The sequence below is a fragment of the Mastomys coucha genome, unplaced genomic scaffold (genome assembly GCF_008632895.1).
Source record: "Mastomys coucha isolate ucsf_1 unplaced genomic scaffold, UCSF_Mcou_1 pScaffold12, whole genome shotgun sequence".
NCBI lineage: Eukaryota > Metazoa > Chordata > Mammalia > Rodentia > Muridae > Mastomys > Mastomys coucha.
In genome coordinates, this window is record NW_022196894.1 from 95,749,149 (window position 1) to 95,775,951 (window position 26,803).

The window sequence follows — 26,803 nt, forward strand, 5'->3', positions numbered from 1 at the left end:
CACTGGTCAGCTCGTTTAGCTTGGAAGAGAGAACTCCAAGTTTGATAAGAGACTCTGTCTCAGAAAGAAAGGTGGAGGGCAATAGAGAAAGATACCCAAAATTGAGCCATGGCCACACAGAAACAGCAAAGCACAGCTGCCCACACATAGTGACATCTATACTCTTTATGTGACAAGGAGACACATGATGTAGGCTCTTCCATGACTGTGCACTCCTATTAACCATACCCATGACGGGAGGAAATGAAAAAATTCTCAAATCATTCAGGCACCATTTGAGCTGGTACAATGGTTGTGCTCCCATACTCAAACTCAGGATGGGGAGAGTGGTGGCAGTGGCTGGGACAGGATTGTGAGTTCCTGGCCACCTGGACTACATATGAGACCCTGTCTCAAAATACTAGCAAAACCTTTATTAAGAGGAGGCAGCAGTGAGTGGGTAAACACCCAGGTTGCTACTCTCTGATCACCAGGGAGACACTTCCCATTGGTTTTGTTTTAGAAACCACAGTCCCGAGTAAATTGCATTTTGCCATCCCTATTTGTGGGTGTCTTTGCGGGTGTGATTTCACATATTAGTCACTAGGTGGTGCTGTTGAGAAGCTTTGTGGACAGACCTGTCCTTGGATGCTGTAAATGCAGGTCACTTTCTCAGGAAGGTTTATGGAGCGCCTATCCTTCCACTCCACTGCTTATAGGTCTCGACCAGACTGTTTCAGGTTCCCAGATTTAAGTTTTATCTTCAAATTCTCTATATGCATGTACGCTTGACTGGCATGCTGGAAAGGAAACTGAGGCGCAGAAGGATGCCTTAATGTGTCTAGGTTCTCGCTCTCAGAGGTATGATTCATATTAAAAACAAAATAAAAATAAAAACCGCCATGTTGTAGGACTGGAGAGATGGATCAGTGATGCCAGCTCGGGGACCTGAGTTCAAATACACAGAACCCACACACAAAGCCAGGCTTGCCAGGCTCCTTAGCATACCCCTGTGTTCCCTGCAACTGAGACAGGAGGCAGAGACAAGACTGCTCCTGGAGGCTAGGGATTAGCTGGCAGGGCTATGTGGAAAAGTTCCAGGCCAGAGAGAGATCCTACTCAAAAAGTAGAAGGCACCTAAGGATTGACACCCAAAGTTGTTCTTCACCCTATACAACACAGACCTATACAGACATACACAGAAACACACACTTATTTTAAAGTTTGTCTCATTACTAACTAGATCTATCATCTTAAAACCCCATGCAGTTGCTCTTATGTGACTGAAATAGAAAATCAAAGAATTTTTGGAGGTATTTTGTTTTATTTTTTAACTTACTAACACCAAACCACAACAAGTAAAATGTTCAGGATATACAACATTAAAGGAAAGGGACTGGCAGACTGTGGGCTGAGATATTCTAATACTTCTAATCCCTGAAGTGGGGGCAGGAGCACAAAGAAGATGGACTCTTTCAGGAGAGGATGTGGGCAGGAAGCTTGGTTTTGTGGGACAGATCACTCAGGCTAAGACCCCAGCATGTGATTGTGACATAGAACATAAAATGAAGGTTTCTGGTCTCGCCTATCCAAACTGTATGTAAATGAACAAAAACGTAGTCAGCATGTCTGAGTTTCAGACTAGGAGTCCTACTGATCCAGGAGAACCGCTGCAGACAAAAGTACAATTACACCAGTGTCCAGCTTCTAAAACCAATGAGCTCATCAGGCTTGCTTACAGAACACAAGTGAGTGAGTCACAGGAGTGTCGGTGATCCCCCAGACAGCAGCAGCACCTCAAAATCCAACCCCGTCATGAATTGTAATCGCAGAGAAACTACATCATGAAGACCTGCTCTCAGTTACCCTGTCACTGTCTCGACTCTAGCATCTTCCAAGGCCACGTGTACCTGGGGGAGGGAGGCATAGCTAGAGTCCCAGGTGAGGGTCTCCTGATCCTCTCTGTGGAGTGCCAATAGTCGCATTACCTTGCCATAACTTGGCTACTGCCGTGGTGTGCTGCTTTAGTGACCGTGGCTATAGGGATAGGGCCAGCCTAGAGTCGTACTATGAGAGGTTACAAGAGCTAATACATACAAAGGTCTGGCTAATTCCATCTTCGGACAAGTGTAACCTCGTTCAGCCTGCTGAGGAGCAGGGAAGCTAGGCAGGACTTTCAGGAGAACCACCCACAGACGATGCCCTGCCTTGATACACAGTTTGGGTGGATTGTGTTTTAGGGTTTTTCTTGGCATCTCAGGTGAACCCTGGCTGGTTAAAAAAAGGTCTGACCCTTCAGACTAGTGACAGCACAGCTATGTAATCTTAAGTTGTATACTTTTCAATGGCTCTGACCCAGAACTAGATAGGTGTCATTTGCTGAAAACAGAAAATACAGAGGTTAAAAAAAAAGCCTTCTAAAATGAATATGCATTTATGGATATTGGTTGATAAACAATGATGTTGTAGTACTATTTGGTGTCTGGGTCAGTTGGGATCGCTTGGAGCAGATTGGAGCCTGTAACTTAGTCCCTTGAAAACCTCTGTTAAAAATTTTTGTAAACCAGCATCTTATTTTTTCAACATACGGTGCTTTTTGTGCTGTTCAATAAATACAAAGCCAAGTCCTTTATCAGTGACAGACACACAGACATAAAGACAGATTCACAAGGCAGCCTAAGGCAGGACGGAATCAGACTCACAAAAGGGACAAACAGAGGACAGAAAGACACGGGGATCATGAAGTGAAGAACTCAAATCAGGACTTGCTCTCTTTAAATGACTACAGGGGGAAAGGCTTTTCTTTCCTTAATGTGACACAAATGCATTATGGGTGACTCTTAGTTAATCACTAATGTGTTTAATCCTAGCACAGGACCCTATTGGAGCTCCCTGTTAATTCGAGAATGTCAGGGCTGCTTACAAGGTTGGGCTGGGGTGAGGTGCTATGGAAGCTGAGCATGACATGTCCCTGTCTTGCCTTCTCCTTGAGGGACCCAACTTCCCCATGACCTTCCCCTCCTACAGAGTCCTTGAGGCCTACCATGTTGACCTCTCTGTTGGGTTCTACATCTTCAGGCAGCCCAAAATTGAGCCTAGCATCTATGCTCATAAGCTCCTTCCCAAAGTTCATACCGCTTCATGATGGCAGAGATGCTACCTTAGAAGAAGCACCCTGTTGCCCTGTGGGAACTTGAACAGGAGAGATGGACCTGCTTTTTCATACAGGAGAACCCAAAATGGATGCTCTCGGCATCTGTCAGCATGTGTTTTCTGCTTAAATGTTACATTTAGCATTTCTTTACAGTTTCTCAGCCTACACTGGTAGCTAAGAACAGATGAGTATCATCACTCTTTTGTCTGTTCACACTGGCCGCCCTGTGGTCCCTTGGACTCCCATCAGTAGGGGTGGCTCAGTGCACCTTCCTCTTCCCCTACCTGCTCCCCTTCCTGTGAGGTTCAGTCTCTTCCCCAAACACAAAGCAAATCATGCAAGTGTCATATTTAGCAAGAATTTTATTGGAAGAGCTAAAGTGGAAACTTCTAGTTTCTTTGGAAAGTTAGCTATGTCAAATGATGTTTTGCTGGGGTACACAGGTGAAAGGATACCTTGCTGAAGCAAACACATGAAAGAATGTTTTCCTGAAGCAGACACAGGTGAAAGAATGTTTTGATATGATATTGCAAACACATGAAAGGACTCATGATGAAGGAGTATAAATATGCCCTCACAAAGAGTAGGAGATGAGCAACTGAGCATTGGTTTGATTGCTCCGCCTAGCTATTCTTCACTAACAGCATGTGTGTAATGGTTCGCCTGACATAGTGATGTTGAGCTCAACTTGTGGTAACACCGCCAATGAGAGAAACTCACCTAAGAACTACTTGTGAGGTTCCTGCAGCAGCTTGTCGCTTCCACAGCCTCACCTCAGGCTAGCTGGCAAGCTTTCTTCAAGATTGAACTACAGCTGCTGGTTCGTGTTTGGTTTCTGCCTGTAGAAAAGAACTGGACTGTAGTCATAGCCGCTGCTTGTGTGTGGTGTCTGCCTGCCTAGAGGACTGGTCTGCAGCTGCTGAGTCATATTTGGTGTTTGCTATGCGACTGAACTGCTGCCCAAGAAGATCGAGCTCGTCCCCAAAGAACTACCTCTGATGGGTGGTAGGCTAAAAGAGAGGTTGAATCCTTGTTAAAAGTAGGTTCCAAAAAAAATGGATGCCTACAAAGAGCTGTCCTACCGGGACTCTGTGGCACCTCTTGCACTGCTTCCAGACAAGACAGTACAAAACTAGAAGTCGTCCCTTCTGAGGTGCATCCTCCTGACAAAGAAAATGCAGAGTTAGGAGCAGGAAGGATCCTGAGAGGTGCCACCCTCCTGTGCTTTGAGGTCACATCTTACTGCTGAAGTAGAGTGACTCTCCGTAGCTCTCTTTCCTCATCTCCTTAGAGTTTGCAGAGGGCTTCTTGCTTCCACAGCCTAAAGGCAACATACTAACATAAGGTAAGCAGCTAAAGGATCATTGCTCAGCTACCAGGAAAGCCACATAGCTAGCCGGATTAATCGGAGAATTTGGCAAGCTTCCGCTGAGCCTCATCCAGCCTTAAAAGCCGCCTCTTCAGGAACTTCTTCTTCTCTCTGGTGTCATTCTGCTCCTGCAGGAACCAGCTGCATTTATGGGTGTTCTGTAAAAGCTGAAGCATGGCTTTCTCCATTTCCTCTCCAAATGTTTTCAGGATGAAGTACTGGATGATCAGAGGGATCTGTCTCCCAATGTTCCTTCTGCACTCCTGGAAGTAAGGGACAAGTCACAAGGGGTTGAAAGTGGAAAGAAAGATCTCCTATGAGTTCCAGGAAGATCCCTATTTCCAAGGATGGATATCCTAACAGGCGCATGATGCAAGGTCTCAGCCCCCCTTAGCAAACAGACAGAGCATGACCTGGACAGGTATCACATTGTTGGAATCTGCCTACTAGCTTCCCTGAACATCGAGTGGTTGGGTCTTCAATAGAAAAGGGTAAAATGAGCTGGAAGGTAGTCTATAGATAGGCCAATTCCATTTGCAAATGACAGGTCTCTCTACTGACTGCCTCTGTCTTCATAAAGCCCCAGACCTCTCAGCAGCAGGGAGCAGGGTTATACAAAAGCCCAGGCTGAGCCCTGAGTTAGCCCTAGGGAAAGTCAGTCTCCAACTGGCAGGGGGTGGGGTTGGGGGGAGGATTCTCCCCCCAGCCCCACAGTATACCCAACTCTCCCTCTCCTGAGACAGGGTACTGTCTTAAATATTCAGTATTGATGGTTCTGCAAGGAAGGTAATTCTCTGAGACTCAGTCTCCTTCCCTGGGATGCAGATACCATAACCTCTGGGATGGTTAAGCCAATTCACCTTTCACAATTTACACCGAAAGATGGAGTAAAAGGAAGTTAAGCAGATCATAAGTGCCTAGTTGACAGTTTGGGGACATATTGCAAGATTACAGGCAGCATAGGTATATTTTAGGACCAAAGACCACCGGAATGTGGCTCCTCTCCAAATGAAAGTGGGAAAGAGAGATTAGGGATGCAGGGAAATGAGCACCTCAGACAGACATCCAGATATGGACACCTCAAGAGGAGACAGGGCCACAGCTGGGAAGGAGGGGCTGATACCTGCAGACACAAACCCCTGACTTCGGCTACAACATGCAGAGGCCTTTTCATTATGCTTTAAGAAATGAGCCAATCAGGAAGGACAGGTACTCTGCGATGGGAATATACTGATATAAGTGATCCCTGGAGTGGTCAGACTCCCAGACACTAAAAAGGTGGCAGCCGGGGGTGGAGAAAACTGGAGGCAATATTTAATGGAGGCAATGTTGTTTGTGGCAAATGAAATGTTCTGGAAGGCCATAGTGCTAATATAAAGGTTCTTAACGTCTCTAAGTTGTGACGCCAAATAGTGGTTGAGCTGGAAAGGCTTATGTTGTGCGTGCTTTACCAGAATTAAAACAAAGAAGGTAAGTAAGCTATGGGGTCCTAGAAAGCCGGCCTGCATGGCACACTGGACCCACACTGGTGCTACCCTGAAAAGACCACGCTGGCCCTGACATACTGAACAGTTACCAACCAAGCACCTAGAAAACCCAGTGTACAGGGCAGAGGTACACATAGCCACAGAGCCTTTCAAAGTGAGCAATAGAATATCCTCCAAGGACACATGCCTGTACCTGAGCCTGCTTGATACTGAAAACTAAGACGTCCAGGTAGGTTAGAGGTGTAGTGAAATTCTGAAGCACTTGGGAGTCTGAGGCAGGAGCTCCCCCACACACACACAGGAATCTGGGGCCACCCTAAGCTTTGCAGATGAATTCCAAAGCTGACTAAGCTATAGAACGAGACCTTGCCTTAAAAGAATAAATTACTAATTTTTTGTTGTTTTTGTTTTTGTTATTGTTTTTGTTTTTCGAGACAGGGTTTCTCTGTGTAGCCCTGGCTGTCCTGGAACTCACTCTGTAGACCAGGCTGGCCTCGAACTCAGAAATCTGCCTGCCTCTGCCTCCCAAGTGCTGGGATTAAAGGCGTGCGCCACCACTGCCTGGATAAATTACTAATTTTTAAATTGCCACTCTGAAGTGGCTTAAGAGGGACAAGAAGATCCTAGGAACTTTGCTAAAATCTAGAAAGGCAAAGTCTGCTTAAAATAAAACAAACATAGTTTGGGGAAATAGCCCTCCCACTACTGAGCTAGGTCTCTCTGGGGCTCATACTGTAAAAGTGAGTTATGGAACCTGGCCAGCTGACCCTGGGTGGTAAAACACAGCCCTACCCCTGTACCCCTTTACCCCCCCACCCACCCCCACCCCGTTTGTGGCAGAGGCCTCAGACAGTCAGTTGCAAAGACTGACATTCCCAGTGAGGAAGGAATCCCCCTGGCCTCAGGAATCTGCTGTGACTAACTTACACCATACCCCTACATGGAAAGGCACCCTGAAGGAGAGGGAATGGGATGGGAGCCCAGCTGGAAGCATTCCTGCATTTACCTGGTAGAAGCATTCCTGCTGGCTCATCTCTGGGCTAGTCGACTCCTTTTGAGGAAACTGAGAGTTATTTAGCCTCCTAGTCTTCTCTTTCTCTGCCTCCTCCTCTCTGATTGTCTTCAAGGCTTCCTTGTAAATTTGGTCCTGGCAGTAGACAATCTGTTCCATCTGGAAGTGAAGTCGGATCAGTTTCTCAGCTTTTTTTTCTTGGTTTAATCTTATGTCTTCAATTGTGGACTGCGGGGGGGAGAAATACAGTCAACAACCTTCAAGAAAGGCACAACAGAGGGTAAAAACACAGGCTGCCTGATGCATCCATGAAAATCAGACCACCTGGGAAGACCAAACACAGGTATCACGTGGGAAGAGCCCCAGGACCTCCTTGCTCAGCTTCTCCATGCCATTCTACCAGCTAAGGGTAGGAACCAGGGGAAGCCTGAGCCAGATGTGAGTTTCCCCCCAGCTGCGAGACTCAATCTCTAATATCAACCTGATTGAATTTAGAATCATTTAGGAAACTAGCACTAAGTATGACAATGTTTCCAAAGAGGTTTAAATGAGATGGGAAGACCCGCCCTATTGGGGCAATACTATCCCATGGTTTGGAGTTCTGGAGTAAGTAAAAAGGACAAAGAGCTGAGTGGAGGATTCAGCCTTCTCTGGCATCACAGACTGCATCCCTTCAAACTGTAAGCCAGAGCAAACCCTCCGTCAAGCTGTTCCTGCTATGCACTAGGTCATAAGTAAACATCTCTCAAGGAGTGTCAAGAACGGCAAACAGGTTCCTCCCATTTTGATTATATTTCATGTTTCTGTGGAGTATTCAAAGTTAGGGCCGCTTTCTCTACCTGTCAGACATGCTTCTGTCTGACAAGGCTTTCTGGACCTCGGGTCTCTGAATTCATCCCTTTCCCTCTTTCTGTTCTCAAACCTGTTTTAATCAGAAGACCTGTAACATTGTCTTGAAGACATGAATATATATTTGAGTCTTCACTTCTCTTAACAGACACAAGAAAGTTGGAAAGGTCTCAAACCAAGAAATCTGGTTCCATGTCATGCTTATTTATTATTCTCTTAAAAATAAAATGTATTTGGATTTACCTTAGCAGTATAGTGGAGGTTTGAAAAATTACCAAAATTGTTTGATGACACCTTTATGAAGGCAGTTCGGACCATCTCTGATGAAAGAGAAAAAAAAAAAAAGTTCAATATTGACAAGACCATCTATACTATGAATAGACCAGGAAGGAAAGTAAGGTTAATGTGACTAAAAACCAATTTTCTTCTTGTTCCCTCTCTTGTCTTTGCCTCTTCCCCTTGTGAAGACAGGGGAGGGTGTGTTCCATGGCTCAGCAGCTATGCAAGTATCTGAACTCTCTCTATCTCTTGTCATGGCTTATGCCCTGTATCCTAATCAGGTTCCAGGGATATTTCTAGCAAATTATAAATATAGCACTTCCTTGTAAAAACCTGCTGCCTCCATCTCATTCCTGCCTGTGAACCCTACATGCCTGTTTATCTGCATGAAATGAACCCAAGAGTTATTAATCAAAACCAGAAAGTGAACTTTCCTCTGGAGAATTTACTTCTGTCTGTGAAAGTTGTCATATAAGTGACTAAAGCCTCTATATCATGCAGGATAGTTGTAGACACAATCACCTGACAGAACCACAGGATGTTCTGGGAGAACCACAGTCTAACACAAATTCCTCAGCCACGGTACACAGGGCACACCCTGGAACACCTGCTAAGGGCTGCCAGCTGACCTACTCTGAGAGTCACCACTCTTTGTTATGGATTCAAAGCCATGGAAGGGTCCTTTGTAATTTCCACGTGATACACAATGTCAGTGAAGCTTGTTCCCAAGTTCTGTGATCACCAACTCTAAGGAGAGGGTTGCAAGAATTCAGAGGGTCAACCAAGAGAGCAGTTGATTGGCTCTGACAGTGTTGCTGTATTGAGGGACAGCCTCTTGGGACTTAATGGGCTCTGCACCAACTCCAGGTAGTCAGCGGTGCAGGAAGTAGGTGAAGTTCAAGGGGACTTCAGCTGGACCTAAAAGTAAGTTGGTGCTGAGCCCAGGATCAGGGCTGCTGCTTACACAGGGAGAGGAAACCTAAGGCAGAAGCCCCTCAGTGGGTAAGGACCAGCTTCATCTCGCATGAACGACTCTGGCTGTGCTTTTTCCAGGATCAAAGTAAGGACCTAGGGAGTTAGGTGACTCTGTCTTCTGACAGCACATTCCTCTGCCCACAGGGTCAGAACACACTGAATTCCTGAATGCCACCGTGGCATCTGGAGCACAGAAAACCGGCCACCTACCTAGAACCAGCTCAAGAGGGCCACTCTGAGGTGTAGCACTGCCCTGAGGTGCTAATGTCTTCTACCCCAGAAATAAAATGATAAGTATGATTAAAGCACATTTCCCAGTGACCCTACGCACCGTTCACCACCAACCCAGTACAGTACTGCTTAGTGACCCTGTGCAGGGTTCTTCAGTAACCTTGTGTAGCATTCTCCAGTGACCCAGAACACTACTCACCAGTGACCCTGCACAGCATATTCACAGCGGACTCTTCCAGGGCTTCGACTTGCTTTTTAATGATGTTCTCAAATGCCTTATAGTCCACAAACCCTGGCAGCTCCCGGCCACGATACTGATTTTCAAATTCTTTCATCTTGCTATGTATCTCAGGAGAACCTAGGGTTTGGAAAAAAAATGTTTTTGCAAAAACCATAAGAATAAAAGCCCTCCACTCTAGTCTTTCTGAAAAGATGAGTACCAGTGAAAAAAATTAAATGAAATAAATGTTGATCTGTTCCTCTGAAACTACAATAAGGAAACGTGTCAAAGGTCACTTCCCTCAGTTGAATCAAAGGTGAAAACAGGATCCAGCAAGAGGAAACCATGACCAGCAGAGGAAGCCATGACTACAGAACAACCTTGTATATGAGGGTTTATGGGTCCATCTGGATTTGAGCAGAGGGGTCAAAGCACACTGTGGGACGAGGCAGTGCTCTGAATCAGGGGCTGCAGGATAAGCGGGTAAGCATCTGGATGGCCCAAGTGTGCACAAAACAAAATGCTTAGCTGCTCTCCCTATTTCCAGAACAATATTTGTGAGAGATGACCCATCAGGCACAGACCTTCCCAAGGCTTCCTTTGTGAAGACCTGACTGTGTGCTCTCCCTCTCAGACAGGAAGGCAGTCTCATTGGAAATGTTGGCGTTTCACAGGCAATAGGACTCATTTACCATGGACCTGCCAATGACTTCTAGCATATCACAGGTCTTTGCTATGATCCAAACTGCAGGTTTCTGACACCTTTCTCTTACCTTATGGAACTACCAACCTCATCATTAATCAATTCTTCCCTCTCTTCCCTCTCTCCAGCCCAGTTGTCATGGCTGTGCTTTCTGTATACCTATATATACACCATGTACATCTGCTCTGTACTCAAGGAACATAGATCCTTCTAGAAGCTGTGGTTAACTATAATGATTAACCTTCATTTTTCACTAGACCTTCTTAAGAATCAAGGAAAGGTAGCCTGGGGTCTGGGACTCAAAGCAGAGCAAATATGGCTCCTGTGCCCACACTCCAGCCATTCTCACTCTCAGCCTAATACTCCCAAGTGTCCTCCAAACCCCAGGTCTGAGGTCTTTCCTAGAGTCACTGCTGTGGGAGTAGCATGCCCCCAAGTCCATAACTTCATCCCTATTGTGCTGGCATTAAAGGTGGGCCTTTCAGAAGTGACCAGGACATCCTGGCTTCACCATCACAGAAATGTGTGTCCTCAGAATAAAGGGCAGAAGAAGATGGTTCCCATCTTCCTCACACAAGAACCGGGCTAGATGGTGCCATCTTGAGAGCAGAGACTGAGCCCTTACCTGACACCTCATCTTCTGGTGCCTTGACCTTGAACTGTAGAAGAGCCCTTTACCTTTAGAGATCGAATTCAAGTTACGAAAGGATGAAGTGTACCCACCCAAACAGACACTCACTTTCTTTGAAATGTTGCTCAATAAAAGCATCCCAAGCAAAAAATTCATCTCGAAGTTTGGTAAACAACCGGCTGTTTCCCCCTGATATGGTTTCCTGTGCTTGTACCAAAGTCGTGATATCCTTGTTGAAGACATTGATTTTCTGTGAAGGAGGTAATTCATATATATAAGACCAGTTGGATAAAAAAAACATGTATACTTTGAGGGTTGCATAATGGGAAGAAAAGTCTTTGGGTGTCAGGAAATCCCAGCCTCTCCCTTCCCCTCCCCTTTTGGATCCTGAAGGAGGGCTCTCCTGCCAGTGTGGGTGAATAGAGCACATTGCACAGTCCCTGAAACCTTCACCCTGGTTCCACTCATCAGTTCTTGTCCCCTTGCAGTAATACTGCTGGACAGAATGTGTTTCTGTCAGTCTTAGAAGAAGGAGGACCCAAGAGATCCCTGTGAGAGAGTGATGCAGGAATCCTCCACGGGAGTCACAAACTGATGCTCACATTTATCAGAAAGGACATCCTCTTGCTGTCATCTTCTGGTATGTCTGCACCAAACTTCTGCAGCTCCTTACTCGCACTCTGACGACTCTCATTTATTTGTTTTTCCAATAGTGGCAGTGATTTCTGAAGTGGAAAGAAATGAGTGGGGTATGCAAATATAGACTGGGAATGTGAAGGAGGCTCCAAGCCTACTCAGAAGCATAGCTGTGACGTGAGCAGCCCGTCCCCTCACTCTGTCTCCTCAGCCAGGAGCCTCCGCAGATATGAGTTTGTGCCGCCACAGAGAATATGTGTGATATTCTGACAGCCTCTGAAGATTTCCCTGGTGCACACTAGTGTTTTAGACATACCATTTCCACCTAAGTCTACCCAGACACCAGTCCTGGACATACAACTTCATAATGTTACCCACTTATACATGGTTTTTACTTAAAACAATAAGCCAGGGGCAGTTCTTTATGTATCAAAACATGAAGTCTTACAGAGAGACCCCACAGAGTATTTCCTAGTAGCTTCTAAAACAAGAGCAACTGGACTCCATGAGATCCCTCTACTCTTGGGTTGTCTTCCACAGTCTGCATAGTTCTGCTGTTCCCAGGCAGCTTGAGGCATAAAGCTCAATGAGAATCCATCTCTGTCTACATCAGAGAGGCCCAGAGAAGGTCAATAAAGAGCACCTCCTTGGGAGGTGGGAGTGGGTGCACTGATCTCTACCTGAATCCTGGGAGCTGCAAGAAGACTTTGAACAGAGGAAGAGCCCAGGAGAAGAAGATGAGAAGAAGATCCCTGCTGAGCATCTGCCCACAGCCAGTCTTCAAGCAGGTTTGACAACTAACTAAATCACTCCACAGGTGGAGAACTAAGGCATTTAGAGACACAAACTCCACCAGGTCAGAGAAGAGTGAACATGGCTTCTCTCTGAAGAGCCCTTCTTGAACTCAAGCTCCCATGTCAACCCCAGAGTGAGGTGATCACAGCCATGCCACCAAGAACTCAGGGTGACAGCAGTAGGAACCAGCACAAAACATTCTAATGCTGGAGTCATCAATTCCCAAACATAACATGTCTGTGCCAAAGGAATCTCTACTAGCTTGTGTGCCTGGGACTATACCAATCCTGGTTTAGCTTGAGGAACACACAGCTGCCGCTGCTTACACAGATGTGGGAGGTGAGCTCCGTGGTCAGTCTCTTTGCCAGGCAGGGCACTGTGGCCTTCCCATCCTCCAGAAGAACTCTGAGGGGACAGGAGAGAGGGTCCCATCAGACCTGGCCAGAAAACAAATCTACAGCCTGGGGTGGGGGAGGTTTGGGTACTAGCAGTGAATGGAATACCTTCAGACTGGTGCTCATGGAGTACTTAGAAGTGGGTTTGTGGTATGATACAGGGGAGGGAGCTTGGATAGTTCCACAGTGGACTACAATGATCCCCCTCAGTTCATGTAATAATCAGAGAAAAATCTGCTCATCACAAAGCACATCTACACAACTACAGTTATGTTATAGCATACATATCCCCATCCACGTGTGATATACACAAACACACATACAAGTATGCAACACATCCTTCCATGTGTTGTAAGTTAACATACATATGTATAGTATACATTAATATATGTATACTTTTCCATATAGGCTACACATAAGTATAGATCCCAGTCTTCATACACTGACATACATGTCTGCATATGCATGTGATAGGAAATGATGGGAAAATGGATGGAGATACAACCTGGCCCAAGAAAGGGCATAAGCCATCAGCTACTGATGAAGGGAAGCCACACTGTTCCCATGGAATCCAAATCTGTGTTCATGAGGAGTGTTACCACTCTTGAACGTATAAGGCAGCAGGGAGGTGGTGCTTCTCCATGAGTAACAGCACATTCCTACCTGGGTTGAATTAATGCACTGGTCAATTAATTGGTAAGGGCTGGCAAGATGGCTCACTAGGTAGAGGTACCTCCCTCCAACCTTTATTATGTGACATCAATCCTGCCTCCACCTTGGTTCACTAAGAAGAAAGCTAATTCCACAATTTATCCTTTGATTTCCACATGTGCACCATAATGTTCTCTCTCTCTCTCTCTCTCTCTCTCTCTCTCTCTCTCTCTCTCTCTCTCTCTCTCTCTCTCTCTCTCTCTCTCTCTCTCTCTCTCTCTGTCTTTCTCTCTCTCTCTCTCTCTCCACATGTCAGGTCAGGTCTTAACCAGCAATTCCAGCAATTTTAAGTGTATGGGACAGCATAACAGAGGCACCTGAAGTGTGGGTGTTCCTTGAAGAAGACTTGCTCATTCTGAAGAGCCTCAGCCAAGCTCAACTGCTCCTGGATGTCCTGCTGACCCCTGCACTTGACTATCATGTAGCCCTTTTTCAGATGGCACACCAGGTTCCGCACCACATCAACAACCTTGTCTTCAGCACCTCTGTCCACCAGATCAGGCTTGGTCAAGATCCCTGTAGATCAGGCACTGAGATCAGAGGACACACACTGTCCTAGGGCAGTGAGAAACATCACTCTCACTGGCCACCAGCAGCCCAAGGTGTCTTCCCATCTGTGCTAGATAGCTTTATACCAACTTGACAAAGGCTAATGTCATCTGACAGGAGAGAAGCTCGATTAAGAAAATGCTTCGATAAGTCTGTAGGACATTTTCTTAACTAGTGATTAATGGAAATGAGCCCAGTTCATTGTGGTTGGTACCATCCCTGAACTGGCAGTCTGGGTTTCTACAAGAAAACAGGCTGACCAAGCCAGTAAGCAGCACCCCTCCATGGCCTCTGCATCAGCTCCTCCCTTGAGGTTCCTGCCCTATTTGAGTTCCTGCTCTGACTTCCCTGTAATGGACTGTTACCTGGAAGTGTAAGCTGAAATAAACCCTTTCCTCCCCAACTTGCTTTTTGGTTATGGTTACATCACAGCAATAGTAACCCTGACTAAGATACCATCTTTGGCTGAGGGTCAACTAGAGATCCCATGCAAAGTGGAAACCCACCCACAGAGACTTGTGTACTGGCCTTATGAAGACAGTGAGGCCCCCTCTATCAGCTGCAGACTCCTCAGCACCTCTCCATGGCTACCACCCAGACAACAGTTGTTCATTCTTCACTCTGCCATGGACTTTACCATGGCTCCTGGCCCAATGAGTCTCAGCAGATATGATTTCCTCCCTGTGCTTGTCCACCTCTGGCTCCTCATGCCTCTTCTACCAGGGAGATGAGATGAGGGTGTTGAGGTAAATCTCCAACCCAAAGCAATGCCCCAGCAATGAAAACACAACTCAATTAATATGAATGCAAGCTGTGGGCCTAGATTGGGCAGATCTACCACTATACTACCATCTTCCCCATCTATAGAGACCCCTTATAACCTGCAGTTTCTCCAGGTCACGTGCTTCTGCTCCGCTTTCCTTCCACCTCATCCTCTGTCATCCTTTCTCTCTCTCTCTCTCTCTCTCTCTCTCTCTCTCTCTCTCTCTCTCTCTCTCTCTCTCTCTCTCTCTCTCTCTCTCTCTCTCTCCTTTTCTCCCCAAACTTTCAGCTCTGCCTTCTCCTCTTTCTCGGCCCAATCACCGGCTCTAGCCTTTATTTTATAAATTAAGGTGGGAAGAAGGTTTATAGGAAATCACCTGAATGCTGACTCATTCCTTGTTTGCAGCCCCTCTCAGGAGAATGGAATTAACATCAAATATAATTAGCCCCAGGGCTATCTGCAACATGAGGGGATCCCTGTCTCTGGCTTCAGTTGGACCCTGAGCTTGGTCCATCTGGATCCAGGAGATGTGTCTCACTTGCATTCACACACCTCTGTTATCTCCCACTCTCCTTACCTATGGTCCTATCCCCTTCAGGGTCCACCTCCTGAGCCATGCTCAGGGCCTCTGTGGTGGCAATGTCCACATTGCTGGGGACAACCACCAGGTTGATGGTCTCCTGTTTTTGGATGTATGTCCTGATGAGTCTCTTGATCTGTAAGAAATGAGATGGTGACTCTTAATTATGGAGGCAGGATCAAGAATGAGATGGTCCTGACCATCCACTTGCTTCAGGGTTCAGGCCCTGGCCTCCATAGACTGCACCCATCTGTTTCCCTGTCTCCATCAGACATGGAGGTCATGGTAAGTCTGTCATCCATTCTTACTTCACTTCCACAACATCTCTCTTAGACATAGCTCTGGACATAACCCAGAACCTCTGCAGCCTAGTGTGTCTAGAGTCTCACCTTGTATTCGATGTCTGCTGGCTGGTCACCTACAGCCACCCTTGTGATACCAGGCAGGTCAATCAGAGTCAGGTCTGGGACATGTGGAGAGCTGATCTCCAAGCTAATGAGCTCAGAGCTAATCTGCAACCCTTCCCCAGCAATCAAGTTCTGGGCTGGAGATGAAAAAGAAATCCCATGGAAGTTTAAGGAGCACATCTCATTCCAGAGACTTTTGGGGAAATATGTTGTAATGTTTTCTTCTGATTAAGAGAGTATGCTGGAAACACAAGTGGCCATGTGTAACAGGTTTTAGTCATATTGAAATGCTACCCTTAAAATGTTCCTATATTGGAAGATTGTAGTCCCTATAAGATTAGGTTATATTGGAAGGTTCCAGAGTTTGAGAAAATGGGCTCTGACTAGAAGTAGATTGCTAGATGTAGGCCACAGGTGTTTTACACATTATTTCTGCCCCTTCCTGAGTTCTCTCTGTTTCCTATTTGCCAAAAGGTGAGGAAGCTGATCTGTGCAGAGAGGAACATTCTTCTTTGGACCCTACTGGCACTGTTAGGGAGAGCCATGTGTGCACATTGAGGACAGTGAAATCCAAAGGAATCCATAAAGAAGGTGAAAGTTCGGGGAATCCCTAAAACATGAACGGACATCCAAAGAGCAATGAGCTCATCCTAGACAGGATCATTCCTCTGCCTGCAGGTGTCTGTCTGTCCATAGATTGCATTCAGCTCCTCCCCCCTCCCCTAGTCATAGAAGCTAGGGTAGAAACCCTCACATCCAGACCTTAACTAATATCACCGTACTCTGCTCAACAGCAGCAGTGTGTTTCTGATGTTTTCTTCTGATTAAGAAAGCATGCTGGAAACACAAGTGGTCATGTGTAACAGGGTTTAGTCATTCCAATGGCCATGTGCCCTAAATGAGGTCAGGAAGTTAAATGGTGATGTTCAAGAGCACAAGGGCTCAAGTGTGGGAAGGCCGGGAAAGTAGAGAGTGTGAACATCATGGGGACGCCCTGTCCATGAGCAAGGAGCTAATGTATGCATGTACATACCTTTATTGACTTCCCTTTCTACCAGTGAGGGGTGTGAGATCACAATCTCGGTGTCCTTATAGATGACCTTGCCTCTCCATTCTGCTGCCTTCTTGAGTTGCTTCAGTTTCAGCACCAGAGGGCACCGGGTAACGATACCTAAGAGGCAACAGCCACATCAGTCTTGGGCTCTGCCATAAAAGGCCTTGGATGGATGGCCCTCAACATCTCACACACTCATCTGAAAACAATGAAAACCTAACCCTCTCAGGCCTCACCCTAAGCCTAAGCCTAAGCCTAACCCTAACCCATGATGCCTTCAGTGCAGGCTGATCCTAGGCCTATTGGGAACTGGGTAATTTTTATGCATTTGGGTTTGAAAGCTACCAAGGGCTGGAGGCTCACTGCTTCCTCGCGATGTGCTGCTCTATGTGTCTATTAGGGGTTTTTTGTCAACTCACAAGCTGGAGTCATCTGAGAAGAGGGAAATTCAAATGATAAATGCCTCCATCAGACTGGGCAATTGGCAAGCCTAGGAGACCTATTCTTGACTAATGATTGACATGGAAGAGGTGGGCAGTTCGCTGTCGGTGGTGCCATCCCTGGGCAGGTGATCCTGGGTGCTATAAGAAAGCAAGCTAAGCAAACCGTGAGGAGCAATCCAGTAAGCAGCATCCTTCCATGCCTCCATGGCTTCAGCTTTAGTTCCTGTTTCCAGATTCCTGTCTTGCTTGAGTTCTTCTCTTGGCTTCCCTCAATGAGAGAGTGTGATCAGGACAAGTAAAACAAATAAACCTTGTTCTTCCCAAGTTGCTTTTAGTCATGGTCTTTGTCACAGCAACAGAAAGCAAACTAGGACCCCCCACCCCCCAGCTCAGGAGGCATCAGGCGTCATTCCTATGCAAGCATTTCCCACTAACCCCTTACATGTGCACTCGCTATGTCTTTCAGGCTGCTTTACAGTCCCCTAGTACAAACTTCAGCTGATTCTTATCTGCCTGTCACATCTTATCTGCACTGTTAGAGCAGCTCAGCTCTGGTCTCACTGAGCAGTCACTGACCTCCTGGGACTTGCAGCTCAAACAGCATCCCTAGCCTGCACACCAACATTTATGTGTCTTGGGGATGGGTCATTCATGGAGGGGCTCAAAAAAGAGATCACAACACATGTGGTTCCAGGCACTTAGTCACATCTACAAACTGAAATTCCACACAATCCACAAATGTACATGAATTGGTGTGAGGAACTGAAAGCTGCTCCCACCCCTAGCCCACATGCTTGGCCACATCAACAGTGACTCTGTTGGATACAGAGCCTGGAAGAAGGTAACTTAGGCTGGTGAAGGGCTCGAGAAGCTGCATGGGTGGAGTCCTAGCAACTGAGACTGGTGCCCTTGTAAGAGGAAGGAACTATAAGACTGCACAGAGGAAGCAACAAGCCAAAGAGGAAAACCCCAAGAGAAGCAACACCTTGATCTTCATCTTACTGTGTACCCAGAACTGGGAGGGGCCCACAGTCTAGTAGAGCAATAAACACTGAACTCTCACCACTGCCTCTAGGGAGGGCCACTCCAGACAGTGCTTCCAGCACAGAGCTCTTCCCTGAACTCTGGTCCCCAATGACAGCGATGGCAGGTAAGGCCAGGTCCTGCTCCACACCCAGAGCCCGCAGGGAGTCAATGAGGTCAATGCAGGGCCGCACTTTCTCTTCATACTGACTGCAGAGATTGTTCACAGAATCCTAGATGAGGGGAAAGCAAGAGTGAGGTCATGGTCCACTGGAAACGCTCCAGAGTTCATTCCCCTGACAGGGCACTTAAACAGAGGGCACTATCCTTACGAAGCACAGCAACACAGAGGAGAGAACAGAGAGTTGGTGTACTGGCTGGTTTTGTGTGTCTACTTGACACAGGCTGGAGTTACCACAGAGAAAAGAGCTTCAGTTGAGGAAATGCCTCCATGAGATCCAGCTATAAGACATTTTCTCAAATAGTGATGGGGCAGGGGAGAACCCATTGTGGGTGGTGCCATCCATGGGCTGGTAGTCCTGAGTTCTATAAGAAATCAAGCTGAGCCAGGCAGTGGTGGCACATGCCTTTAATGCCAGCATTTGGGAGTCAGAGGCAGACTGATTTCTGAGTTCGAGGCCAGCCTGGTCTACAGAGTGAGTTTCAGGACAGCTAGAGCTATACAGAGAAACCTTGTCTCAAAAAACAAAACAAGACAAGAAGAAGAAAACAAGCTGAGCAAGCCAGTGGAAGCAAACCAGTAAGAAACATCCCTCCGTGGCCTCTGCATCAGCTCCTGCTTCCTGGCCTGCTTAGTTCCAGTCCTGACTTCCTTTGATGATGAACAGCAATGTGGAAATGTAAGCTGATTCCCTTTCCTCTCCAACTTGCTTCTTGGTCATGATGTTTGTGCAGGAATAGAAATCCTGACTAAGACAGTTGGAGAGTTGAGTAACAAAACCAAAATGTGATGGTCAGTTTGGGATCCAAATAAGATTCTTATTGCCTACTCTTATTTTTTCTCTCCTGTGCTGCTTTCATGAAATCACACACATAGTAACTAAATATGCACAGTTTTTTTTTCAGATATTCAAACTCAAACAAATTCAGCCCCAGCACACCAGCACTGCAGGAACTGTGGAAGGCATCCTGTGTGCAAAGGAAAAATGACAGGAGAAGAATCCTGAATCCATACTGAACACCATACATGATAACTGCTTTAGTTTTCTTATGAATTCACCATCCTTAAGTGATACCTAAACATAAACAACAGCAATGCATTGTGGGGGTTTGACCATGACAGATGGAAGCTGACAACACATAAAATCATATTCCTATAAATTATGCCTCCTACACATTAAGTGGTATTGTGTCATTCAGAAGTGATATATACCTATCAAGTTAAAAATGTACACTATAAACACCAAAAAAGCAAACAGTCAACAGAGATCATGAACTGCATTCACAAAATATAGTGTTTAAGCTGGGTGATGGTGTCAGTGGTGGCACATCCCTTTAGTCCCAGCCACAGCACTCGGGAGGCAGAGGGAGGTAAATCTCTCTGGGTCTAAGGCCACCCTGGTCTACAGAGCGAATTTCAGGGCAGCTGGGGCTACACAGTATCAAAAACAAGGAAATAAACTATAGATATATAGATAGATAGATAGATAGATAGATAGATAGATAGATAGATAGATAGATATTGTTTAATCAAAAAGGTAAAGAATATCAGGAAAGAGGGAAACAGAAACAGAAACTTAACACAGAAAGCAGACAACAACACTGTGTTCTCAACTAACAACAACATATCATATTAAATATAAATGGCTTAAATTCTGCTCCAACAGGCAAAATGGCTCTGAATGAACCACAAAGAGGGAGGATGGCAGCCTCTGGTCCCAAGATGTTGAAAAACTGCAGCAAGAGGGTATGGTGTTTCACAGAAAAGAACAGGCCATTAGTAGGCAGACTACACCACCCCGAAAGTCACCACATGAAGCTGGTGTAGACAAGGTGCAAAGGCAATGTGAAGGAAGTAAGGACTTTTTGTTGAGCAAAACTGTCCTATACTTAAAAGAAAAAGACTCACACCTCTAAGTCATAAAAATGAATTCATGATCAATCACAGACTTTAGTGGAAAACTCATAAAACTGTCTTAGTTATTTATTTCTATAATGATAAAACACCAACCAAAAGCAACTTGGAGAGGAAGGGGGTTACTGACGCTTACAACTCTCAGATCACATTCCATCAGTATGTCAGGGCAGGAACTCAGGGCAGGAACCTTGAGGTAGAAACTGAAGCAGAGGCCATGTTGAAGTGCTGCTTAGTGGATTGTTCACCATGGTTTGTTCACCTGCTTTCTTATAGAACCTTGGACTATTAGCCCAAAGGGTTGCACTGCCCACAGAGAACTGGGCCCTCCCATATCAGTCATCAACCAAAAAAGTTCACCACAAGCTTGCCACAGGCCTCTAATGGGGCATTTTCTCAATTGAGATTCACTCTTCGCAGATGATTCTAGCTTGTGTCAAGTTGACTTCAATTTAGCTAGCACAGCCCTTTCATAGATTCAAAGGCAAAATTAATAAAAAGAACTTTTCAATAAATATAGCTTTATGAGAACTAAACACTTGCTTGAAAAAAATTCAAAGATAAGCCACAGAGAGTAAATATTTATAAAGCATATATCTAAGCAAAGATTTGTACCTGAATATATAAAAAGCTTTCAAAATTCAACAATAATGAAAATTTACCATGTGGCATCTCCAGGGAGGGAATATCACAATAAGAACTCACAGGGAAGGCTAGAGACTGAACCATGCAAGGAAGGAACAATATATCACACCCAGGACTCTGCCAGTCTATAATAACCCCCTACTTTCCAAGACCATGTTTCCAACAGCATTCAGTGAAGGAGAAAGATGGATTGTTGTTCTCACCTTGGTCTAAGCAAAGTAAGCAGCTAACCAAGATCTCCATCTTGCCTCAGAAAGTCAAGAAAGCCACTCCATCAGAGAAGGAGCAGCCTTTACTCCTCTCTAGCATCCCACATGTGCATATAACTGCAGGCCCCACCCTCTTCTCAGGTGGACACAGCTCATGTCCTGTGGAGAGTAACTTTCAATAGCAGCTCACCATTGCTTGGCTCTCCTCAGAGGTATCAGGATATTTACTGGGTATCCAGTGACTGGATGAAGAAATCAGCTCTTTCCTTTTGACGTTCTAGGAACTCAACTTTGTATGCTTTCCAGGTGGATTCTAGTTGGACATAACGCGTTTAATGAAGAAGAATCTGGAAGCCTTGCCACTGGGGTCAGGCACTTGTCTAAGAAACACATGGGAGACACCGATACTGAAACTGCTGCACCTTCTCTGTCCATCCCAGGGATCTGTGCTTCCTGCAGTACCCATCATTCCCTCTTCTGGAAGAGGGGGATGCATTCTGTGTGTGCATTAGGAGGGTGATCACAAAAGAGTGATTCTAAAGCCACTCATAGAGTCTGTCACTCTAGAAGTTTCCTTCAGACACAACTCTTACCCCCCCTCTACCTCTGCCTTTGAAATACCTCCTACTTCCAGAAGATCTCAGGCTCTAGAATGAAGGCTCACTTGACCCTCCTCTGTTGTCCCATGGCTGTTTTAGTTGGTCTTATGACACCATCAGGTCCCCAGAGCTTGTGTCCCATGACAAAGAGCTATACATGACCAGTCTACAACACGATTTTGGGGGCATCTTGTTTGTTTTTGTTTCTCTGCTATGTATGCACCGGGTTCTGTCTGCAAATGACAAGTGTGTGTACCTCTGCTGAGTCACCTCTGAGATGTGATGGATCCCTGAGGCAAAGCAACCTCAGAGGTTATACCTACTTCTGCCCACTCAGTGCCCAGGAAAGCCAGCTGCACTTTCAGTCTAAAGTGAGCTTATCTACCCATCTCCATCTTGTTCCAATCAAGGGGAAGTGGCCCTGGCTCCAGCACCACCCCATTTGTGGCGAACAAACAGGGTCTGCACTTCTGCACCTTCTCCTAATTCTTTCCCTCTGCAGATCCTATTGCACAGAGACCAGCAGGGCACCCTACAACATTTCATGCAGGTTCCTGCCTCATTGAAAGGTTAGGATCAGGCACATGACAAGTATGCTGGGTTCTAAGCATTCCTACCCAGGCAGGTTTGTGCCCATTCCTGCTGTACTTGAAGTGGTTTGCTATGCTTCCACTCTACAGTAGACAGTGGACATTTGCCAATGGTCCTCTTGTGTTATATATCATTTACTCTGGACAAAGCTCCCCCAGCAGGGCTCCCCTGTTGGGAATATATCATTAGCCTAGTGAGAAACAGGAACAGCATGGGGGAAGAATCCAGCTCCTTTCACTGTCAGAACCCCTAACCACCCACTACCATGCCTGTCCTGATACTGAGATGCTAAGAGTGGGAGCCGTCCCAGGTCCATCAAGGTGTGTTAAAGTGGCCACAAGAGAGACTCAAGAACCCTTTGCTCTCCAGGGTTCCTGTCTTCCATGTCCCCTGCAGTTGAGCCTTTGAGAATTAAAGGTCTGAAGGACACTTGTACTCAGACCACCCAGAGCATGTCCTGTCTAGGGACCAGGAAGACCCTGGACAGATGCATTTCTCTACACAGATCCTCTGTCAGCCTTTCCAGCAGAGTCCCCAAAGCAGGCTCCTGTCTGCACTTCAAAGCCTGCCCCTCGGTCACCTGGCTTCCTCCCACCCTTAACAAGAGACCTCCATCTGCCTTCTCATGGACCCCTGGCCTAGGCAGCAGGGGATCTGGAACTTCTTATCTACTAGGCCTTATCCCCAGATCCTGGAGGCCCTGGGACCCCATCCTCTTCTGCTGCCTCCCAGCAGAGATAATTGAAGGTTGGGATTGCTGCCAGAACTAGCAGCTGGGTAGGGCACTGTGTCTAGCCCAGAAGCTCCACCAGTATTAGCATTCTGTCTAATCCTGGTCACAGCCAGGTGTACTCCTCCCCACAGTTACCTGGCAACAGCCAGGTGTGCTCCTCCCCACAGTTACCTGGCAACAGCCAGGTATGCTCCTCCCCACAGTTACCTGGCAATAGCCAGGTGTACTCCTCCCCACAGTTACCTGGCCACAGCCAGGTGTGCTCCTCCTCACAGTTACCTGGCCACAGCCAGGTGTGCTCCTCCCCACAGTTACCTGGCAACAGCCAGGTGTGCTCCTCCCACAGTTACCTGGCAACAGCCAGGTGTGCTCCTCCCCACAGTTACCTGGCAGCTGCCAGGTAGGCCAGGTCCACTATAAAGGGGCTGCTTGCCCCCTCCTCTCTCTCTTACTTCTGCTTCTCTCCCTTGCCTCTTGCCCTCTTGCTCCCTCCCTCACTCCATTCCCTTCTCCCTTCTCTCTACATGGTCATGGCCAGCCTCTACTTCTCTACTCTCTCTCTTTCTCTGCCTTTCTCTGCCTCCACTACCCTCTTAACTCCCCTCCCCATGTCCTATATAAACTCTGTTGTGTGGCAGATCCCTCAGGGGGAAGAGATGCCTTGGCATGGGCCCGCTGAGACATCCCCTTCCTCTTCCCCCACATCTCACCACACCCCCATAGAACATATCTTAATATCTTTTTATCTTTTTTATAATCATGACAACCTGTGCTGTCACTGACCCCCTTATTTTAATAGCACCGAGAAATGTCCCACAGTGACCCCCAGGATCCACAAGGAACCTGAAGGCATCCTTGCCCTGAGCTAAGGGGTGTCCTCTAGATACTCACCAGTCTCCTGCTTAGTGACAGAGTGCTTGGCTTTCTGGGCTCCAGTGTCTTTAAACAGTGCTGGCTCCACCCCTTCCCAGGGAGAGTTGATTACCTGAGCTTGCTGCCTTCCCATTACTACCACACCACACACAAACTGTCACTGTCCCCATTGTTGTAACAGCACCAACAAATGTCCTGCAGTGTTCACCAATACCTACAAAGACCCCTTAGAACGTATCCTGTATCCCTGCTCAGAATCCTGTGCAGTACTCACCACTCCTGGCTTGGTGACAGAGTGTGCAGCTGCCAGAGCTCAGACCTCTTTAAAAGGTGCTGGCTCCGCCCCTTCCAGAGGAAAATTGAAACTTAGTGAAAAGGCCTCAGCTTGCTGCCTGCCCCGAACCCACCCCTACCACATAGGAATGGAGCTCAGAAATGAAACTCACCCTGAGGGGACCTTGGCTGGGTCCTGAGGTTCAGAAATTGATCGCGTCGACTCAGCATACAAGGCATGCTATAAGGACACCAGTTCAGATGGCTGCCTGCCTTCCCTCAGGACCCTCCCAGCTCTGCGCTGCACCTGTGCCTGACCTCCTCTCAGTTTAACACAACCTATGCTAACTTTCTCTTTTCACTGGATTAGTCTAGCTGCACTAGGAAGGGTCAGAGACAAACCATACCAGGAATCACTAAGGAACCCTGCCAGCTCTTCTGGGTCCCTGTGACAACAGGGTTAGAGGTCTGAGCACACTGCAGCTGCGGGGCTGGTGAGGGTGACAGGTGCTGGCCTTCTGGGGCCTGCTGTACCTTGCCCTATTCTCCAGAGGACAGCTCTGCTCTGCAGAGAACATCTCCCAGCTCAGGGAAGTACGAGTCTGTCCTCCTCAGAGCCCTTAGACTGTAAGATCAGAGTAAACAGGGACATCTCAGAAAAACACCCTGGAGGCCAGGGATTTCCTTAATAAGGTAAACTCAGGAACTTTAGGAAGGTAGTTGAACTCAAAGGCTAATTAACATTCCTCAGATCACAGGGTGAGAAACTACCTGTGGGTGGGTACACATTCCAAAGGGTGGACCTTTGCCCACCTTCAGACAAGGGAAGTCCTTGCCACCTCATTCCCTAAAGACCAGTCAGTTTAAAAAGTCACACTGTTCTATCAATCCCATTGTGTCTAATGGCTGCTGCCCTGAAAATTGTATAAAAGCTCACTGAACAAGCTGTGCAGGGTTGCCTCCTTTCCTTAGAGTCTGGGACGGCCTCAGTGCACTGAAATAAAAATCCTCATGCTCTTTGCGTCGATCAAGCTCCATGTGATTCACTCAGGAGGTGTCTGGTAAACTAAGGCCGGACAGGGTCTTACAAGACTTGCTTGCTGCAGCCCTTCCCCTGGGCTACCTGCCCTGGGAACTGGCAGGACAGACACCAGGCTGCTCTTGTGACCCTGTCACAGGGTCTTGACCTCTGCCCTAAGGCTGTCTGTGCCTGGGCTACTGGCTCTTGAGAGCAGAACCAAGCCTGGTTTCTGTGGCTCAAGAAGGCTTGGATAATGGGGAAGGCAGACTTAGGGACCTCACACATCTCCTAGCACTGAGCTATTGTTTTTAAAGCCCTTGGTTTTTCTTTTGTCTTTTTCCCCTCCTTTTTGCATTTCCCAGTCACCTCAGACTCTGGTTTCAGTTTCATTTCTCTTTGGGTCTTAGAAATTCAGTTCAGTCTTATGCTGAGAAAGAGAACATTGTGCAGGACTCAGGCCAAATAATAATAATAATAATAATAATAATAATAATAATAATAATAATAATAATAATAATAATAAAGAGTCAGGGAAATAGATCTAGGATCAGAGGGTAGTCGTTTAGAAAGGTAGCAATACCTGGGGTGAGGAGCAGATAAGTGATCAGAGAGCAGTGCTGGGAGGGGTCTCTGGAAAGGATGTGTCAAGGAAAAGTAACCCTGGATATAGGGTAAAGAACTGGACTGGACTGGTATCAGTGGGTGGTAGCCTTGGGGTTGACCCCTGCACTCTGGCTGACATCCTATAGGAGCCTGCAAGCTGTTTTACTGATGCCTAGCCTGAAAGAACTGCAGAGTAGCCCCAGCCTCCACCTCGAAAGTTCAGTCTTAGTCTGTGCTGAGGTGCCACAGTTCTGGGTGGAGGTGAGAGGTGAGCGTCACACTGCTGGAGATTAGAAACAGGATTTGCAGTGACCATGCAGTGACTTCATTCTTACCAACTTCTGTGACTTATAGGGTACTTTGCCATTTTGGTTTCAATCTCTACTGTCTGGCCTACTGTTAGTAATAGCTAACATTGTGAAATGAGATTAGACTTTCGTTGTTGTTTGGCTGATTGGTTTTTATTCTCCAGACACTGGAAGGTATATCTGCTGTGCTGGGGTATATGTTGGTTGGCTTTTAGTTAGTATAACAAAATGCCTGAAACAGACTGCTTTTTAAAGAAAAGGGTTTTGTTTTTGTTTTTATTGTATTGACTCCTGCTTTTAGAAATAGAAGATCCATATGACATGGCATGGCTCTAGCAGGATCCCTGGGCCACATCTCAGCATGTCAGGAATGTTAAGCCCTGTGTGGCCTCTCTCCTTGTCCTTATGAAGCCACCAGGACTCTGTCATAGAGACTCCCCCATTCAATGACTCAATTTCACAAAGTTCCACCTTTCAAGATCACAATTACACCAAGTCTCTGTACTCAGTACCGGGAATCTCGGGCTTATTCCCCCACCCCCACATAAGTTCAGAGGGACAAACTGTATGACACTGTAGCACTGGGCACCAGGAATTCAAGAGACTTT

The 26,803-nt window shown here is 46.6% G+C and overlaps 1 protein-coding gene across 2 annotated transcripts in view; it reads right to left on the reverse strand.

The window, feature by feature from the left end:
• Positions 1 to 3,823: 3,823 nt before the first annotated feature.
• Positions 3,824 to 26,803, reverse strand: part of LOC116086632 (interferon-induced GTP-binding protein Mx1-like) — a 55,028-nt gene continuing 32,048 nt past the window's right edge. For both annotated transcript variants that reach the window (XM_031364829.1, XM_031364828.1), the window contains 12 exons: positions 18,286 to 18,478; positions 16,759 to 16,896; positions 15,708 to 15,862; positions 15,316 to 15,454; positions 13,744 to 13,942; positions 12,647 to 12,725; positions 11,492 to 11,614; positions 10,998 to 11,139; positions 9,535 to 9,693; positions 8,094 to 8,170; positions 6,996 to 7,229; positions 3,824 to 4,765 (listed from right to left, as the gene is read on the reverse strand). In XM_031364829.1, the coding sequence (XP_031220689.1) occupies positions 4,535 to 4,765; positions 6,996 to 7,229; positions 8,094 to 8,170; positions 9,535 to 9,693; positions 10,998 to 11,139; positions 11,492 to 11,614; positions 12,647 to 12,725; positions 13,744 to 13,942; positions 15,316 to 15,454; positions 15,708 to 15,862; positions 16,759 to 16,896; positions 18,286 to 18,478 (1,869 nt within the window). In that variant the 3' untranslated portion in view covers positions 3,824 to 4,534. The remainder of the gene's footprint in view (positions 4,766 to 6,995; positions 7,230 to 8,093; positions 8,171 to 9,534; positions 9,694 to 10,997; positions 11,140 to 11,491; positions 11,615 to 12,646; positions 12,726 to 13,743; positions 13,943 to 15,315; positions 15,455 to 15,707; positions 15,863 to 16,758; positions 16,897 to 18,285; positions 18,479 to 26,803) is intronic.